The sequence below is a fragment of the Engystomops pustulosus genome, chromosome 4, assembly GCF_040894005.1.
Source record: "Engystomops pustulosus chromosome 4, aEngPut4.maternal, whole genome shotgun sequence".
Classification (NCBI taxonomy): Eukaryota; Metazoa; Chordata; class Amphibia; order Anura; family Leptodactylidae; genus Engystomops; species Engystomops pustulosus.
This window is the reverse complement of record NC_092414.1, coordinates 161,245,244-161,266,540: the sequence shown is the minus strand read 5'-3', so window position 1 is coordinate 161,266,540 and position 21,297 is coordinate 161,245,244. Positions and strand designations below refer to the sequence as shown.

The 21,297-nt window shown below is 40.7% G+C and overlaps 1 protein-coding gene across 4 annotated transcripts in view; it reads right to left on the bottom strand.

The window, feature by feature from the left end:
• Window positions 1-5,863: 5,863 nt before the first annotated feature.
• Window positions 5,864-21,297, bottom strand: part of EFL1 (elongation factor like GTPase 1) — a 177,741-nt gene continuing 162,307 nt past the window's right edge. For all 4 annotated transcript variants that reach the window (XM_072148346.1, XM_072148347.1, XM_072148348.1 and 1 more), the window contains exons 19-20: window positions 19,719-19,903; window positions 5,864-6,719 (exon numbers count right to left, since the gene is read on the bottom strand). In XM_072148346.1, coding sequence (XP_072004447.1) covers window positions 6,531-6,719; window positions 19,719-19,903 — 374 coding nt within the window. In that variant the 3' untranslated portion in view covers window positions 5,864-6,530. The remainder of the gene's footprint in view (window positions 6,720-19,718; window positions 19,904-21,297) is intronic.

Here is a 21,297-nt window from a genome sequence, read left to right as displayed (position 1 = left end):
GGGGTGGGGCATGGCTGTATATACCAACTGTGGGGGCTTTATATAACCAAATTAATAGGGGATCTGTATATAGGGGCTGGATTGTAATTAAAATGGGTGTATATGGAGAACTGTATATAATTTATTTTGGGAGTATTTATATGGGTGCCATTATAAATACATTAAAGGCAAGCTCTCTATAAATAAATGAGTGGAGCTGTATATAAATAAAATGGGTGTCTTTATAAATTAGAAGGGTGCTGTACACAAATTACTAGCATGATTGTTGAAACCCATTGCAAACGCAGCAGGCAAAACACAGAAGTATATAACAGTCTGGGTTATTCTCAAACTCCTTACAGCTGTCATAGCTTGGAAGTATGACAGTCTTTCTGCCAAGTTATATGTAGTTTGGTCATGATTTGCACCTAATGTATTTGCAATGGGTTTCAAAACACAATGCATTATGTGTACCAGCCTCAGTGGAGCACATGCAGACGCGCCCTCAGTGGTCACAGATGTTGTGCTGATGTCATAATTACTGAAGGTTCCATAATAGCTTCCGCACTGCTGTGCCCGCTGCCATTTTGTGCCATTGGACCTTGAGCTTGACTACCTACAATATACCTACCTTGATGCGATTTGGAGGTTCTAGCAGGGACGCCCCATCAGCCCAGGACTCATCACCACAGCGCCGCCATCCTCTTCAAGGGGTTGTCTGCCTCAGACCTGGAGCTGCGAGGGAGGAAGGGACATCCACCACCAGATCAGCCAAATTATTCTAAATTGGGTGAGAGATATTTATTGGCAGTGACCCTCTAAGCCCAGAGGAAGGGCGACCCTTCAGCCATGGCTTCCCTAGAGGTTTCCCCCAAAGGGGGTTTTTCCTCTCCTGAGTGCTGAGGGGTGACTCAACGTGAGTCGGGGGTCTGCCATGGGGTGGGATTATAAATAAATATTTGGCCATGTAATTCCCAATATAGTGCGTTTTGTGTATTTATTGTGTCTTCTTTGGTTTGAGAATCAGGGTCCATACAGGGTCTGTACACATCACATATCACACAGTCATAAGGGAACATAGTCCAATAACTGCCCCTATGGATGCATCTGCCCCAGTGGTTGCCCTTTACCATGTGAAGAAGCCATATTGCACAGGTTTCAGATCCATAGAGTAACAAGGCCTAGCTGGAAAAACTGACCTGGTTACCCATAGTTACCAATCACAACATAGCTTTTATCTCTTATAGTTCTCTCTTCAAGTGAAAACTGCTTTGTGATTGGTCACCATGGGCAACACAGCCATCTGTTCTTCAACTATTGAAACTATACCACAGTAATAAAATATTACACCAACAACACAGTCATAGACAGTCCATTACTGAGGAGCCGTGCCCTAGGGATTCCAGGGGCTCTGCTAGAGGCCTAAAAGATCAGTGAATGTGCCTCACATTACATCACAAGTGGCCACTGTAGAATCGGGGAACTTTTTGTCCTCAAAAATATTGATGTCACATACTGACTGTGTGTAAATGACTTAATTATTTTTGTGTTCATCAACTAATATAAATGGACATGGCTTTGTACATTCAGTAGATGTGCCCATACATCTGCATCACTGGTGGTGGTAGCATGCAAAACACAAAACCACCAAGACCAGTGACTGCAGCGGTCACACGGATGTAGGTAATGTCAGAAACTTCTATCCGGCAGGAATTACTATACTATTATATCAATAACATATAATAATTTATACTAAAATCCTCTTGTCTGTGCAGTATCCAAGAGGATGAGTATTCTTTGTAGTCATGGTCCACACCACACAATGATGGCAGTAGATTCCTTTACTCTCCAAGTGATTTAGAAAGTTTCCTTCTTTTTTTCCCTGGAGGATGTTTTAACAAGTACTGAGCTTCTTTTCCTGCAGCTGTGCACTGACTCAAGTATCCAGGAGGGGAGAGAAATATATTTTGGTGTAAACTTTTGTTTTGATGTAGTATCCAACACTTCATAATACTCACCCACATCCCGGAAGCTGGGTAACCCGGAGGAAAGTGTATGTGAACTAGACTACACGTGTCTTAAGGCAGAGCTTCAAAGGCTCCAATTCCATCCTGCTATTATCACAAGGAGGTGGTTCTACTTTTGTTTTATCCAATTCTTTTTCAACCTTTGGTGCAGACTTTATGTTTCTTAACTTAAATAGAAAGCTATCTAGTAGTCAAAGTGAAAACAAACAGAAACCGGTTTTATTTGAAAAGTGTTGACCCAACTTTGATTGTTATCTCCTATATACGGGATAGGGGTAAGCAATGTAATCGGTGGGGGTCCCACGATCACTATAAGTGGGTGTCCCATTCTCACTAATTGAATGCATCCTGTCGCTCCATTCAATACTATGGTAAAGCAGCGCTCAGATGTCTCTGGCATTCCTATTTACCGTCTATGAGATAGGAGAGCGCTCCGCTTGCCAACTTCTGCTGCCATAGTACTGAATGGAGGGACACACGCTTATCCTGCCACTTCAATTAGTGGAAATGAAACCCCAATTTTTGAGAACTGTGGCATCCACTGTGTTTCGGGTATAACAAAGTCATCACACTCCCTTTTAGCTTATTTCAAATACAGCAATATGGGCTGCTATGTGGCTAGTAATGTAGCCCTTTAGCAATGGGGTTCTGGTTTTTAATCCAACCAAGAACAACATCTGCATGGAGTATGTATTCTTTACTCCCACACTCCAAAGGCAAATGTGCTGATTAGGGGAAGTTACTGGTAAAGACTGGCCTTGAGCCTGTTAGTAGGCTTTTAAAACAGCGGTCTTAATAAATACCCCCCACCCCCATGAGAAGTCTCAAGAAAGATAGGCACTACTTCTTTTGCGGCTTCAGTAACTCAGCATGTCTGACTTGTCTGGATCTGTTTGTGTGATTGATATATTCAAAGATGATGTCATATGCAAATGTATACGTAACAAGTCAAAAACTGTCCCCAGCACATACATTCATGTCTGAACTTATCCACATATAAATACAGATAGATAGGCGGATTGTTCTCTTTCGCTACAACAGTAAAGCTTATTGATTTCCTTTGTTTCACTATAACTCGCCAAACCATAAAGCGCACAATCATTTCACGCCTGTAAATAATTAGAGAGAGGTTAGAGGTTAGTGTTCGCCTAAAATAAAAGCAGTAGACCAGAAAGAAAGGAAAGATGGCAGGGTAAAACTCGCCTGAAAACATACTATGCTAAACAGACAAATCTCAGCATTTTATATGATTTACAATGTCTGTAGATGGCATACAATGCGGCTGTTCATGCCTGCGCCTTAGATGTCAGATAGACTATGTCCACTGCCTATTACAAAGGGTGGGAATTGTAATGGGATTTTTTAGGACTGCAAGCTGACAAAGACATTAAAATGACATATCTTAAAAATGGCTGACGGTATATTAACACCAGATATATATGTTAGATGAGGAGCATTTTACTCTTTTTAGAGGGATGGTTTACTTGCACTATGCGTTGGTAGACTGTAGGCATTGCACCGCAGAAATTTTTGTACAGAAATATTCATACAAGTGGATTATGTACAGTCTTGGTAGCAGTGGCATAACTAAAAAAGGCCGGGGCCCATAGCAAAATTATTATTGAGCATCCTCAATTTAAGGATGAACATTACATGCGTACACAGGATTGTACCCCTGATAACAGTAGTGCTCAGAAACTGGAAAAAAGTCTGTAAGTTTAATAGAGATGTACCAACTTTGCAAGTTATCCCCTATGCGTCTGATCAGTCAGGGTCCGACTGCTAGGACCTTCACTTATCACAGGTCCATTCAATCGTATAGGAGTTGGAAATCGCAGAGCACATCACTCTGATATCTCCGGCACTTCCGTTCACTGTCTAAGACTCCATGTACACATCTATGTGAATAGATGTGAGCCGCAAGGCAAGCAGAGAAGGACAGCTCTCCATTTCTCACCATGTCGGCCCCATGCATAATGCACCTCAATGGCGGCCGTCAGCTAGTTGATGGTTTTTGTGGCTACCTAACGGCTGTTATATACGGACGCGTGAGTGGTGAGTGGTGGAGATGGCTGAGCACTTTGGTCAGCAATGTACAAATTATACTGCACATTGTACAGCGTAATATATGTATATAACAGTGCACCTCTTCCACATGGCACACCAGAGCCGGCATCTCAGAAAAGAAATATCTGGGAGAGGGAGGGGAAGGAAGAACTAAGGAACTAGGGATCACTCCTGTCTTATTTCTGCTGTGTACATCCCCATGTGGTCAGCAGCTATTGGGACAGATCTGTGGAAGTGTATAAATGCATATATCAGTGCATAAATGTGTGCAGAATAGGGTATAAATGTGTGTATATGTGCTTAAGAGTGTATAAATGTGTAAGTATATAAATATGTACATTTTCTGAGAAGTTGGGGGGGGGGGTGGCCCAATGAAACGTCTGCTATGGGTCCCTGCCTATCTGAGTTACCCCCTGGGGGAGAGGGGAACCCTGCTCTCCTATCCTCTCTCCATAGGGATGTGTGGTATCCGGGTAAAGATAGAGCATGCTCTCTGGTAACACATGTTGTGTTCACCGTACCGTGGCCGGGCACCATGTGTGTCTATGGGGACGGATATCCGCGCACAAATTGAGCCGCCAGCTGTCCATCTCCGAACAGATACTGAGGGGCCTAATACTGAGAATTAACCGTTAAATAAAAATACATTTTAAAAATACCAGATTGCAGTCTGGACGCATCTCGGTTAACTACTAGAATGTTATTTATTTAAAATGCATAATTCATTTATGGTGAGTATAAATATAACCTATTGCTTTCTGTGGAGGCAGGTGAAGATATAGACCTCCATAAAAGCCAGGCAGAAGAGATTTCATTTTTGTTATTCTTAATTCGCTATTATTCTTGGGCCGACTGCTGTGTATTCATCAATTTCTTCATTTGGAGGAGTTTATCATTTATTAATCATTATTTCGAGCTGCCAAAAATAAAATAGACACTCATAATCCGCTGTCAGGGTTTTACTGAACAATTAATAATGTTGCGATGGATTCTGCAGTGAATCTTAAGTATTTTGCAAAAAAAAAGTTGTTCTGTAATCTTCAGGAACAACTAATGACACCTTACTCGCTAATGGGAGGGGTGGCAGGTCGAGCATGTGTCTTGCTGCTCCATGCCATAGACAGTGAATAGGAATGCCGTAGATAGCTGAGCGTGGTCCTCTGCAATCACTGACAATGCCATACAATTGCATAGAGCATGTGTCTTTCTGCTTCACTCAAACATAATGCAGTATTCAAGCTCAACCCCAATTCATTTAAAAGAATGTAATTGGCCCGTGAAGCAGATGCGACAATTCCCCAATTGCCGTGCCTCCCGCCTCAGGCCATTGACTGGCATGGGTGTCGGGTGGTCAGCCCAGGTCGTCTAATATTTATCCCCTAATCTAAGAAAAGGTGATACATTCTTAAACCCTAGAAAAAAATGTAAGTAAATGACAAGTATTGAGCATTGTACAATGGAGATTTACCAGTATCAGTGTGTTTGGCCAGTTTTCTCTAAGGAGGACAATCTGTCATTAGATTTCTCTTAAAAGGTTGGCCTGTAATTGAAATTTGAAGAATCGGGAGGTCCCTCAAAATCCTATTGCAATAGAAGGCAGTTACTGCAAAAGATTATTTCCTCCAATTTCCAACCACATAAAGTGTCAGGATTTTCAAATTACACGGCAATAGACACAATGGTAAAATATGCTGATCACTGGGGATGACCTGCTGATGGGAGGGAACCTTACTCCAACCTAAATAGTGACCTAGGGTTCTTACTACTTCCTCTAAGTCAGAGATAAAGTTTATTTTTTTTTGTATTTTTGTAACAAATGCTAGAATTGTATACAGAAACTACAAAACTATCCGTAGCCTATCGTAAGAATACGTTTTTAACCAAGGCTCCATGCACGTGGCCGTAATTTAATCGCAGAAATTGAAGATGGTTAGCAATAATACTTGTGAAGATGTAATTATGTGATGAGAATGTTGGGGGAGATTTATCAGAAGTGTCAGCGACCAGAGCTGTTCGAATTGCCCATAGCAACCAATCAGAGCTCAGCTTTCATTTTCTCGCAGCTGTGTATAAAATTAAAGCCGAGCTGTGATTGGTCTCCATGGGCTTATGATAAATGTCACCCATTGAATTAACTCAAAACAGCAGATAAGGAGGGAATGAGGTGGACAAGTAATGGGCATGACCTCAGGATATGAGTGTGTATGGTCAGTGGTTCTGCTTCCATGCCGTTGTGTCTGGCTGCTTCTCTGTAGAGTGCTTGGTTTCTGCCTCCGCAGAAAGAGCCTGGAACAGGCCTCCACACTAGGAGTAAGGACATAGAACACTAGCAATCGAGTCAATTGTCTCATCAGTTACATTTACTAAAACCGCTCCCCAGTCTGTGCAAATGGCAGACTACAAGCAAAACATTCCAATAATTAATTGATGAAGAACAAAGGAAGAAGCTGAGAATAATTATTTGTTCTTGCTCAGAGTCCTCTGCTTCTCTGCGTGCTCCACAATCTTCTCCTCTACATAAAGTCCTTTACGTTTCCGTACAGAGTTCATGTATTTCCTGGCTTGATTTTCAGAGTCTGCTTTTTCTCCAAAGTGTAAGTATTCCTCCTCTGTAGTGGGAACCCAGAACGGATCGCTTAGAATGACCTGAAGAAAACAAAAGACATTACGGCAGTGTCATAGCAGATATGTGTACAGGGGTTCAATGGTGTCCAGCGGCCTCACCCCACAGCACTAGAGTTACAGGAGAGAGCCGCAGGGTTATGAGAAGTCATAATATGCACCACATTTACCAAAGTGTCTAAAGCTGGATGATAACTCTTTACCTCTAGCTCTACACTTTTGGCTTCATTCACACCAGAAAAATCCATAAAAATTATATAAATTTTGGGGCACGTCCCTTTTGTTGCAAAGCCACGCTTTTTTTGTGTAGAGAAGAGTATAACCAGTGATCATAGTAACCAATCAGATTGCAGTCCCCAATGTGAACAGATCTTGTTGCTAGGAGCGACTGCCTAACTTTTCACGGGTGTTATAAGTTTCCGTTTTTACATCCCCTGCTTTTTACAAAACAAACCCATTCTTCTCTGAGATTTTTAATTTACTGGACTGGATGTGAATCTTCTTGTAATCAGATTGCATGCTTACAGATAAAGCCAATTAAAATCTATAAAAATTAAGTCTGTTATAACCATGACAGGATGATTAACAATGTAACAAATTCCTCTCGCATTAACCCTATTATACATAAGTAGTGATGGAATGAAATGTGCAGTTATTATAACACATTAGATATAAAGTACCTTGCTCATCTCCTGCACTGGTCTCTGGGAACAAAATATTTGGTAAATACAGTTGTTGGTGTATATCCATATGTGGGGTCGGAGAGGAGCCTTTCCCAACTTTGGTGCAATTTGCACCAGCCTTGTAGGGTTTTTTCCTTCCACTGGATCAACACAGTAGAATTTCTAGGATGGTTTTGATGGACTGATGTCTTTTTTCAACAATATCTACTATGATACTAGCCTCCAGCAATAATGTTTTGACACAGACCAGTAACAACCAAGCAGGATGGGGATTATATAGCAATGCTTCCTGATACGCACTACACACTCTGCAACTGCAAAGCTAAAATGCCACAGCAAACAATCCCTGGCCGTAGTTGATGGTCAGTGGACCGGCTATTAGTGTAAAAATTTGGTTGGTAATAGGTGAGGGGCTGATTCTGGGGACCTCTAGCGATCCAGAGAACGTAGGTCCTGCTCCTACTAATGGGTGCAGCGGCAGGTTCAACATGCATCCTGCCACTCTATTCAATAGTGAGTTATGGAAATAACCAAGCGCAGCGATCATTGACAGTGAACTGGAGTGCTGGGGATACTGAGAACTGGTGCTTGGCAATCTCCTTCCACTCCCATAATATTGAATGGATCTGTAGTATGCATGTTTGGGCGGCCAATCAGTCCATTAGCACAATCAAGATCCCTGTTCTATCAATTACTGGGGGTTCTCATTCTCATAATCAATTGCAACCGTAACGTTCACCTTGTCATCGCCTATCCTGTGGATAGAGGATAACTTCCTAAGTTAATACAAACCCTTTAACATGAGTATAGGATATAAGCCTGGAATAAGTAAATCCACCCTCTGCTACACTCATAGAGGGTTTATAAAGGCCTAACTCATCTGCCTTTACATTACTGGATAAATGCCAAGTGTGTAATATATACTATACAAGCCGGAAGCATTCCTGGTAGCGTCTCTGCATATCTGTCAGCAGAAGGCATGCTGCTTCTGGCCGCAGTCCTCTCCTGTACAGCTATAGACTATGGTGAAGAAAAGCGTGTCTGAAGAGCGGTTCTGATATTACATTCATGTTTATTATGTAGTCCTTCATTTACAGCAATACGGAAGGTTCACGTAGGGTGATGTTAAGGAATTTGTCCAAAAATGTGTTACAATATCGGCTCTTCTCGGGTGACTGATGTCATCAGAGAGACATAACTTCTGCAGATAAAGATGGAAAACTTCCTGATGCCTAATGATATGCAAAAATGGTAAATGATCTCCGGTAGCTTGTGTGTGACGGCTCACAAGCCTCATTTCATACCTCCTCCGGTACAGAGGTCTGTGGCAGGTTGTGTACGAGATGTTCTGGGGACTTACCGCTTCAAAAGGCAAATAGCTGTCGTTTTTCAGAGCTAGAAACGAATTTTAGGATCAGGTAAATTAGATATTTTTTAGAGGCCTAGATCCCATCTAGAATAAAGCATTCACCAAAGTTATTAGATGTGTGAATAGGATTTACCTAATATCTTTCTAAAATTCTAAGTGCAATTTATATGATTTGATTTTGGTAATAGTTGAGGGGAATAACAGTTCTCCATGGAAAGGATGACATAGAAATCTGTAAAGAATCACGCGTGTTACATTGCAGATCTGTTTGTGGAGTTCAGTGAACTATTGAGGTGATGTTCACACAAGGTGTTGGAAATGCTTTTTATTTCACAATTCAAGCACAACAGGCAAGGCTTGGCCTCATCTCATACACGTTTCAACTGCAATCGGGAAGAAGCACCACATGTTTTGCAGGTAAACAATACAAAACATGTGGTGCTCATTACCAACCGCATAAGTTTCAGTGAAATTGTATATGAGATCACTGCATTTCAAAACACAATTCAAACACCATGTGTGAATACAGCCTCAGAGGTAAATCAGAAACTACAATGCACCCAGTTATCATGTGGTTATCATGCTACACTACATACTACACTAGAGATTTTATATATACTACACTGGAGATTTTGCAAATGAAAACCTGCACATAAAACTGTGTCTGGACTGTGGCTTGTAGGTTGGTACTTATAGGTACAGTACTTTGTATAGGGTTGGCAAACCATTGTGGAATTCACTGCCTCTGAAACCTCCGTGTTTGCGTGGGTTTCCTCCGGGTACTCCGGTTTCCTCCCACACTCCAAAACATACTGTTAGGTTGTTTAGATTGTGAGCCCCATGGGGACAGGGACCAATTTGAAATGCTTTGTGCAGCGCTGCGTAATCTGTGTGCGCTATATAAATAAAGAATTATTATTATTATTACCGGCATTTCTCCATATAGAAACCTGGCATCAAAGTGATCCCCTAAAGCTGCAAAGAACACTATAAAAAGTGTTCAGTTACTTAACAAATTTACCCAAATGAGTGAACGTACCCATAATTGTACCGAACTGTCCACACCAATATTCATCTGACACCAATACAGAGCGGGGTTTCTTTGGGTTATCTGGATGTTAATCTATACGTTCAGTGCACAGGATAATGGGTTTGCACTAGGTCATTGTTCCACACTCCAGCCACATCATTATTCTTACTCCTGTCATCATGAAGACAAAGGTCTTATTATCACGTTGAAAGGGAATTCCTACTGATGTAATGTGGGTAGATGAAGATGTTCTACAATTGCACAGTATGAGCTGTGTGGTGGCATTATGCACACGCTGAATATACATTATGTTATTATGCAGCAGGCGTCCTCGCCTATAGGAGACGACAGCGATCCAGCTACCGCCCTGGTGTGAGCTTTGTCTGCTCGCCTAGAAATACACTAACAGGTTAATTCCACACATCCCGAAAACCACTACAAGCGGCAAATCACAAAAAAAAAAGGCTAAATGAGCAATCAATGCCGCACTGTCTGTAATGGGATTGATGGATGAGAGAAGCTTCAGTCTTATCTATGTGTTCAAACACAGGCCTGTGATATAAAGCATAACATGACAAATTACTCCCAGCTAAATAAGGAACCTGGCAAGGAGCCCCTGAGTCTCTGGTGGACAGGCAGGTACCATTAAGTGCAGGACAGATGGAGTGAATCTTAGCAGTAAGTAAACATCTATCCAAAGCTTTTGAGTGAAAACACCAGGCTCTTCCAATGGGAAATCTGTCACAATGCATCTGCTGCTGATACATGATACAGCACAAGCATAGGTAATGCACCAGCCTATGTCTACGCTGCAAACATTCCCCAGACGCCAGCACGTTCTTTAACCATTTACTACCACCGGCCCGTCTGATCCCTGCCTACACACATGCCGGGGGCACATGCACAATACGGCTTTGTCTTTCCCTGGTGCACAGGGGAGGGGACACTGGTCACCACCGGGATATAGGCTGTGTGGTCTATATAGATCATAGGCAGTCATGTCACTTACTGGGTGGTCAATGTAAGAACATAATAATAGTAGATAAAAAGGTATGGATACTACTAGATATGATATCTATGGATTGCTGGATGGACAGCTGGATGCAGTTTGATATATATATAAAGGACATGAGAAAGAAGGATAGATAGGTAGATATTACATGAGAGATAGATACTACCAGATATGACATATATGGAGGGATAGATAGATAGATAGATAGATAGATAGATAGATAGATAGATAGAATGTATATATACAATATGAAATAGATAAAAGGATGGATAGGTATGTATTACATGAGAGATAGATATATACAGACAGAAGTATGGATACTACTAGATATGAGAAGAGATATATGGATGGATAGATAGGATATGATATATAGATATATAGACATATGATAGATAGAAGTATGGATTGATATGACATGAGAAAGATAGTTAGGATGGAGATATATGTGACATGAGATCTTTAGAAGGATGGACAGATGTTACATGATAGATATATAGACAGATGAAAGGTAGAAGTATGGATAGATATGACATGAGATAGAATATAAATGACTGCTAGGCCATAGTATTTGTTCAGTGGACAATACACCCCATCAATCAATCTCCTCTCCCTGTGATTCCTGTAACCGCAGAAATGTTATTTTTATGCGGGAAGCCTCCTTTGTTGCCTGATGAAAGTACATTTCATAGTATAATTGTAGAATTTCTTGGGCTGTTTTTTCTTGGCCCCAAGTGTTATTTTTGGAGCAATTAGAGGCTTCTTTACAAAGGGTCTGTGCATTTGCAGATACTAGAGGAGGACATGAAAAGAGTTGTGTGATGCGGCTTCTCCTTTCGGGGATTTCGGCTGTGTACCTTTGGAGACACGTTTAGAATTAATACATTTCAATGCTTGTCTTTTATCAGCTGCAGCACAAAGAACGAGGCGGCTCTTTTGGAAATAATTATTTGCGAAATGTATGTCTTTTTGGAAAAGCTAAGCCCCTTTTATGTTGCCTATGGATTTTCTTTGTTTTTATATCGGAATTTCCTTTAATCCAGGTTTTTCTTTCCATCTGGTTTTTAGACATAAAAAAAGGAAATGTATTGAGGGATCTGCCTTGTGTGTTGTATACAGAGGGAAAAACACACTATGGGTAATGGTATCTGGACATTTATAACCACTTATATTCCATAAAATATTCAGTGACTTCAGATGTCTCCCGATGTGCTGACCCCACCATAGGCGAGATTGTGTATCTGTTTACCTATGCCAAATTTAGAGGATTTTAGATAGCAGTAAAATGGATCAGACAGGGGCATTACATAATTTGGGTGCACGGGGGGCAATACCCTGGATATTTGTATAGTTGTAGATTATAATGGAGAGTGACGACACCTAAGCCCGGCTTCACACGTGACATTTTGAAATGCAATCCAAAGGCTTCAGCCATGATCTAATGCTGAGGTAACATTGTATTTCCATAGAATTTACTAAATGCGATGAGGACACAATGTTACCTAAAGAAGGGATCACTGGTGGAGCCTTTGGATTGCATTTCAAAATGTAATCAAACGCGGCCAAATGGGTTCCTTTTTCTGAGGCAGTGTTCACACGCAGCAAGTGTTAACGCATTATAAACAGAATCAAGTTACGGTTTACATATGTTATGTAAGGATCTTGTTTACATTGTATTTATATTCTGTTGTAAACACAATGTTAACACTGTATACGCAACTAACACTACGTGTGAACGCGGCCTGGGGCAACAAAGATAAGTGTCACTTGGCATCAGATCTCCACTGGACATTTATAGCATTCCCGGTGTACACGTCGTAAAGATCATTTGGGATATACAGGGTTTTAATGAATGTCTCATTATTAAGGAAAAAGTTTCAAAAATAGCTGTACATACTGATAGATTCAGGTACATCTGGCGCTTATTGACATATAATAAAATATATATTTGATATTATAATGGCTTTCACCAGGCTGGGATCAGCCCAGATCCATACATAACATAATAAACCCTCCATAGGGATATAGTATGTTGCTTCCCTTTAATAGGGCTCAGGTTTCAGTAATAGCAGCGAGCGGCTCTGCCAGCGAGGTCTTCACACTTCTATATACATAATCATTTCCATATGGTCTCTGCAATGAAATGCATACGCCTAGTTATCTTCTGAGAACACAAGTCCTTTTCTTACTACTCCCTGGACTGCAGGTTGGGTAACTACGGATTGGTGGGGTGTGAGCTGAAGCCGCTGTCACACATGGAGCTCTATGCGCTCTTTGTGCTAGGGATCAGGCCTGCAGCAGGCGAGGGGCCGCAGCCAGGACAAACTCATTATGTGACTGTCTGCCGAGTCTGTGCATCAACTGGTCGGGGCAGAGGGAAAAAGATCCCACAGCGAGCAGCAACTACACAATGATGTGTTTTTAGGTGTGACTGTCCAGACTGCACACAAACCTTGATTCCACAGATGGCACATGGACATATTCTTAGCTATAGCTTGATACACACGGATGTGGTTTCAGTACAGGCCAAAAAGAATAGACCACAGATTCATTGTTTACAACTTGAGAGATGCAAATCTTCGTGGTCAGGGAGGGACAATTTCATAGCACAAGATCTCATAAATTTGTATCCACTCATACAACGGAGGCGCCATTAAAAAAGCTAGAAATAATGGCATATCATACACAGTGAGGGCCCACATTACAGAAACCTGTTGGACCATATTATGGTCAATGGGGTCCATCATGCACGGTCTGTGAGACAGCCCTTCTGTGAACTTTGATGTTCTGCAGAGTAGAGTTGTCATCAGTAGCGTGTATATATATATATATATATATATATATATATATATATATGAACAAAATGCTTCAGCAAACCACAAACAGAGTCGTCTAGGCTAATCCTTACTTCGCAATGTATGGAACCTGAAGTACACAGCTCGGTACATTATGTAGTGGCGGAGATGGGTAATGCAGCTTGCCTTCAACTCACTTCCATGGTAGCTGAGCTCTAGCAGCCTGGCTTATACCGTGCCCCCCAAATTTTCTCACGGCTACACCAATGCAATATTGTTAATGCATCCTAAAAAATAAGTTGCTCATATCAAAGTTCTGGAAAACCCCTTTAACCATACACTTTGCTTAGCCTTGTATCTGGCTAATTTTCACTTTTGCAATGCTCAATGAATAAAGTAAAAAGAATAAATGTTAACATTTGTGCCAAATTCACATCCAGATTTATGCAATGTGTCAGAACACATAGATCTATGCACCATAGATGTGTCAGATCACATACATCTACGCACAATGTGTATGATTCACATACATCTACGCACCATGTGTATGATTCACATACATCTACGCACCATGTGTATGATTCACATACATCTACGCACCATGTGTATGATTCACATACATCTACGCACCATGTGTATGATTCACATACATCTACGCACCATGTGTATGATTCACATACATCTACGCACCGTGTGTATGATTCACATACATCTACGCACCATGTGTATGATTCACATACATCTACGCACCGTGTGTATGATTCACATACATCTACGCACCGTGTGTATGATTCACATACATCTACGCACCGTGTGTATGATTCACATACATCTACGCACCGTGTGTATGATTCACATACATCTACGCACCATGTGTATGATTCACATACATCTACGCACCGTGTGTATGATTCACATACATCTACGCACCATGTGTATGATTCACATACATCTACGCACCGTGTGTATGATTCACATACATCTACGCACCGTGTGTATGATTCACATACATCTACGCACCGTGTGTATGATTCACATACATCTATGCACCATGTGTATGATTCACATACATCTATGCACCATGTGTATGATTCACATACATCTATGCACCATGTGTATGATTCACATACATCTATGCACCATGTGTATTATTCACATACATCTATGCACCATGTGTATGATTCACATACATCTATGTATGTGACGCACATCTATGATACACATATATGTGATCTGACACATTGTGCATAGATCGGTGTGATCTGACACATGGTGCATCTGTCAGTGGAACATGATGCAAAATCAACACATTTTTTACAAAAACCCACCCACGCTAATTGAAAATAAAATTTTGGATGTGAGCGGTAGCTTTGAACAAATAGGTTGATAAATGAGATTTGTATAATGCACATGAGTAACCTCTGGAGGGGAGCTGTACTGTACAGTCTCTGAATACCTTCTTGATTATCTGTACAAAATTACTGACCTTTTAGATCTCCAAAGCTGCCTTTCTGCCCATCTACAGATTTTACCATTTATTTTATAGTGATTAGTACTGTGAAGGCCATTGCACATTTACATGCTCCTGTACATGCACCTTTACAGTTAGTAGCCATAAATAAAGTGGGGAAACTGGAAAGTATTTGTGAAACAAAGTACTTTGAGATAATCAGGCATCCTAGTAAAAGTGACGCTCCAAATACCATCCACGCGGTGTAATCGTCCACCCTGATCACAGTACAATAACTGGCACGTGTCAGTGTCTGTAATTCATCAGCTTCAAAGGCCGCTCCTCAGGGAAAACGTGCAGCAAAGTCACTGATTTTTTTTTACTTTCCATTGTAACCGAGTTGATAAATTAAATGAATTTCAGCCGTAATGCATTTGTCAACACTATTACCCAGCCAAGAGTTGCATAGCGTTACGAGCACTCAGGGACCGGGGCTAAATAATACCCTTTATAATCCCGCTGTATTTTTTATTTTATGTATTTCTTTCTAAGTGAGACTGATAAAATGCAGGCATTACAGTGTTCAAAGAAACGTAACAGTTTCCTGCTCAGTCACAAATAAAGGCTCTTTCTTTGCAGGCACAGAGAGGATAATACAATACTTCTTCAAGAAGACAAATGCATTCTGGGATACAGACCGGCAAACACAATATGAGCTATTTTATTAAGGAAATACATTAGTCTCTGAAATGTCAGGTGTCACGGAGGACAAGTTTAATGACTTGGATGAAATGACAGATGAGATCTATATATCTATATATATATATATATATATATATATATATATATATATATACACATATATACACATACATATACACACACACACACACACACACACAAATACTGAGTGTAGCAGTAACCTCTAGGGCTATAAATATAAATATATTCTGAAATCTAAGAAGGACTGATTATTACAGGATGATGTAGATTTATTATAACTGGGTGCTGTATAAAATACAATCTGTTAGTAAGAAAGAGTAGCCCAGTACAATCTGCCCAGTCCTACACTATTAGAGTGCAGACGCTTAACAATCTAGAACACAGTAAATTGACCATAATGAATCCTCTGCTGTTGTGAATAGCCCTCTGCTACTCATAGTCAGGAGAACTGAGGAACATGTCTAGAGGTTGCTAGCGTTTCATAAAATAACTTATCCTGGTGTGGAAAAGCCATAATTAATGATCAGGATGCAGATTCCTTTAGTGGACATACATACACTCAGCTTTATACATTAGATACTAGCAGTAGATGTCAGAGTTGCCCGGGATGGTAAATAACAGCTCTTGGCTATAACAAAATAGATATATGATATTTTTTGTTAAACAATTCTATCTATGTATATATCTCTTCCTTCCTGTCTCTCTCTCAGTCACTCTCCCTGTCTATTTGTCTCTCTCAGTCACTCTCCCTGCCTATTTGTCTCTCTCAGTCACTCTCCCTGCCTATTTGTCTCTCTCAGTCACTCTCCCTGCCTGTCTCTCTCCCCATCAGTCACTCTCCCTGCCTGTCTCTCTCCCCATCAGTCACTCTCCCTGCCGGTCTCTCTCCCCATCAGTCACTCTCCCTGCCGGTCTCTCTCCCCATCAGTCACTCTCCCTGCCGGTCTCTCTCCCCATCAGTCACTCTCCCTGTCTGTCTCTCTTTTGCTCCCGCTGCCTGTCTCTCAATCACTCCCCCTGCCTGCCTGTCTCCATTCATCTTACCTCAGCGTCTTATGCTCATTGCCTATAGTAACCACTCAAAACTCAGAGCTCATATTAATGACCTGTGGCAAAACAGCAACCAATCAAAGCTCAGTTTCTAACTGCCACAACAATAACAGCAGACAGATTGAAAAATTTGTCTCAAAACCTAGTCTATGACGTTCCCTGAGTCACAGAGAGTGGCTGTGCAAAATTTAGTGATTGTAAACGTGATGGTACAGATTCCTTTAGCGGACACACACACTCAGATTTATATATAAGATAGCATATTATTTATACAAATCTTAATTCTCTATATACTACAGTAATAGCACAATAAAAGGGCTGTTTAGAAAGCATCCACAGGTAGGGAATGTTAAAGCACAACATAAGACTAAAACTTACCTGGTAACTGTTCCCCACTTCAGGGATGATCGGCCTAACCAGTCTTTGTATTTACTGCTGTTATCAATGATGATCTACTCGCTTGACTACTGTAGCGAACATTGGCCATAGTAGTGTAAGACAAAAAAAGGGAGGGATCTGTTCTTTTGTGAAGTTATACCACACTCCACTTTAAAAAATAAAAGAATTTGTCCTAAAGTACTTAATGGTATATAATGAAATGAAACTGAAAACACCTTACTAAGGAGTATGAAAACGTCTGTATGCTACCCTTACTGTACCGTTTTCATACATGTAGCACGTGGCCACATTCACAACAATGGGTAATACGGTCATCCATTTAAATGGCCGCATTGTCCAGCATACCATTAGCGTGTCCTATTTTTTTCCAGTATTTCCGTACTGTACCCCCATAGGGAATGTTTAAAGCATGTGTTGCATTGGGATGTGCACCCGTATGCTGTCACATATACGTGCAGTATACGGGGAGACCAGAAACACTGGTGCATGCTGTCAGCCATCCATCATCCAGGCATCATCTGGCAGCCCACCATATTTTATATGAATACAATACAGATAACAGTGAAATATGTGCACATATGGATTTAAAACGTCACCTGTATACGGATTCATATGGTACAGAAATACAGGACTGGAGAAATGATACGTTCAGTTGAAAGGGGCCTTGCTGGTTTCACTAGTCAATGCACTCACCATACAGATGTAATATCACTGGTGAAGTAGTAGATGGGGAAGTTGACCTCTCCTTCATGTAAGAGTGCAAACTTTTATTTAAATCTATTAAAGCTTAAATGGATAGCTCTGGATTATAGTATCACTGGGCTCCTTCTGTGCCATTAACTAATAAACCCAAAATAAGTGCTTTTTTTTTTACACATTGGGTCATCAGAAATCTACCAAAATCTACCAATTCCACCTCTGACTCTGGTAGTCTGCCATTTGCGGTCCGTGAGTCATTGGGAGGTCTGCTGAAGCGTTAAAGACAGGAAAAGAAGCGGTTAGCTTGCATACAGGTCAGGGAAACTACAGCCGTGTGTATGAGCCCATAGAAATACATAGCACACATTCATGTTCATTAGCAGCATCACCCAGATAATGGATGTTCCATGGATGTCTGTATATTTATACTAGCACTTGTACTGGCCTTATCTCGTGAGTACTCATCTCCGCGTAAAAGTTTTTGGATCTGTCCTCCTGCTGTACAGATAACACATACACTCTGATAATAGTGTGCGTGATCACAGAAAATAGTCATTTTCCCTTTAACCTGAAGGTCAGTAAAAGGTAGGGAGCGGTATGAATCAGCAGTGAGAGGAGTTTATTCTACCGAATATTGTTTCTTTGTTTTATCTTTTCCCCAGCCTTTCAGAACTCCCACTGGGCAGTAATGTGTCTTAAAATCTCAATGTTTTCTCACTTCTGAAACCCAGACAGATACCTAACATCTGGCATGGGAGCGGGGTGTGCCTGCTAGGCACCATCAGCTGTTATCTTAATGAGAACAAAACCAAACTGGACACATTTCCACCACAAAACATGTAGAAAGTGGAATCATTTAGAGGACAAATTAATAATCTGTAACCCCAGTCTATTACAGCTACAGACGAGGATGCTACCAATTACCAGCCACCAGACAAAACCGTGCCAGTAAAGAAAGATTATTTTTGTCTTGTTTTGGCAAACATTAATACTGTATAGATGTATACTGTATAAGTTATAAAACTAGTAGACGCATTGAGATGTTTTAGCACGATCAGCACTAGGAGATCTCTCTTATAAGCTCTATTGTATTGTATTTTATTGATACATATTATTTTGGAAAATCACATGTGTTTTTGTACAGGCAGTCCACGGGTTCCGTACAATATAGGTTCTTTAGGTTTGTATTTAAGTTTAAATTGTATTTAAGTCGGAACTGGTATATGTTATAATTGTACCTGCAGTCAAAAAAAATTTTGTCCCTGGGAAAATTGGAGTTTCCAAATTTTTAGCTGTAATGGGATGAAGGATTATCAATAACAGACACCTAACAGCTGATCACTGCAGTCTGGGACTAAAGGAAAGGATCCAGGGAGCTTCACCAGAGGTCACAGTGGGCGTAGAAGTTTCTCTGTAACTAGGGGTCTTCGGTAAGTCAGGCGTTTTTAAGTAGGGGACCGCTTGTATGTTATATGTTATGCTGTGATAACAAGCTCCGGCTTGTAATACTAATATGTATGCATCACCTTTTGCCATGGGTGAATAAAACGCATGAACTGTATGTAGTGCTGCCTCCCTGCATTTTCTTCATACATATACAGATAATATACAATTGTACACACGTGACCCCGGTGACTCTGGGTTGCAGAACGGAACTGATATTTGTAGAAAAGAATCAGATACAGGAACAATATTTGCATTGTTTTCCAAGTCGAGGGGAAGAAAAGCACATGAAATATTAACATGAATGAATTACAGAGGGGTCCCCATCTGCCAGCTTGATTTGGCGACTATTCAGAGGGAATAATTTGTTTACCTCCCAATGACTGAACACCAGCTGGGGGCTGGCCAGGCCACTTGTCCTCTTTCTTATTTCATCAGCGAAGCCAAAGCTTTCGGCCACGGGTAACACTGCCTTGATAATGAACATGTCTGTTCCTTCTTTCATCTCCTCCAACAAGACGCGACCTTCTCTTTTAGACAGGACCCCATACACACGACCTACAAAAAAAGATCAAAAGACAAACAGAAATAGTGAGCCAAGGGCTTTGTCCTGAAACCCTCTCATGCCATGTGTATTGTAGAAAGCAGCACGTGCATGTGAGGTCAGCAGTGTCATTAGGACTTTTTATTTTCATTATGAAAGGTTTGTTTTTGATTTTTTTGTGTTTCCATCAATAAATCAAATTGGTTACACCATGCATATTGAATGAGCCAAAACAAGGTGACATTTAATGGAAAAGATTTCTAGCCTTTCTGCACCCTGCACTCTTTCAGAACATTAGTACTATAAAAACTGCAATGTGTGAATAAAACCTCAAGCAACTTGCATGCTACTCTTGCTTCTCTTATGTTGGGCAGTATGGCTCGGTCCAGTGGTGGTATATTAATTGTATACTCTGGCTTTAATATTTACATATGATTCTGTCCATTAATATTACAGTATGGCTGTTTATATATGGCATTATGTAGGTTTATACAAGGCTTTTAATGCACACTAACAGCATTGTTTTTGGTCAAAAGTAATGATGGACTCTCTCTTTTCAGTACAGACAGTCCCCGACTTAAGGACACTCGGACAGATGGACCTCTCTGCTCCCTGTGACCTCTGGTGAAGCTCTCTGGATACTTGACCTTGACATTGTTTTGGTGCTGGAAGCAGAACTGAAAAGTTGCAACAAGGCCATATAGTAATTCTATGTACTGGGATCAGTATGGATTCTGAGAAAGGCTCCATGGTGACAATAAGCCTTCATGTCCATTAACAACGTTTCTCTCTATGTGCTTTACCTCGATTCGTTTTTTCCTATGGGCTCAGGCACACTGTGTTGGTTTATACGTTTCGGTGTACGAGCAGACCCCATTCCCATGTGCTGCTTGGACAATCTTTTTGTACAGTCATTGATACAAGGGAGGACCCCAAATGCCGATGACACAGATCTGTTGTTGGTGGCCAGTGACTAGCACATTCGCTTGTACCTATTTTCACAGTTAGACCATGTCATAAGTCATCGTTGTATAGTTTGGATCTTCAAGAGTAAGGAAAGCTGCATTCTGGTGATGACGTATGAGATGTAAGGAGAAAATTTGATAATACTAATAAAAACAAGCTGTATGCATTCTCCACAAGGCTTTTGATCTTCAGAAAGTATTCTTTGTTGGGCGAGATAACATATCAGGAATATGTAAAAATTATTTACAGACCTTTATGTTAAGACCAAAATTCCATCACTCCATCTATTTTAAAGAGAACTCACCACCTTAATATGATTAAGGCAAATATTTTATGTGACCCTAAGGGGTGTGTGTATGTAGCCTATAAATTATAATAAAAAGATTTATAGATCTTGTGTGTTTTGGTTTCCAAAATATTGATCAATAAACTTCTGTAGAAA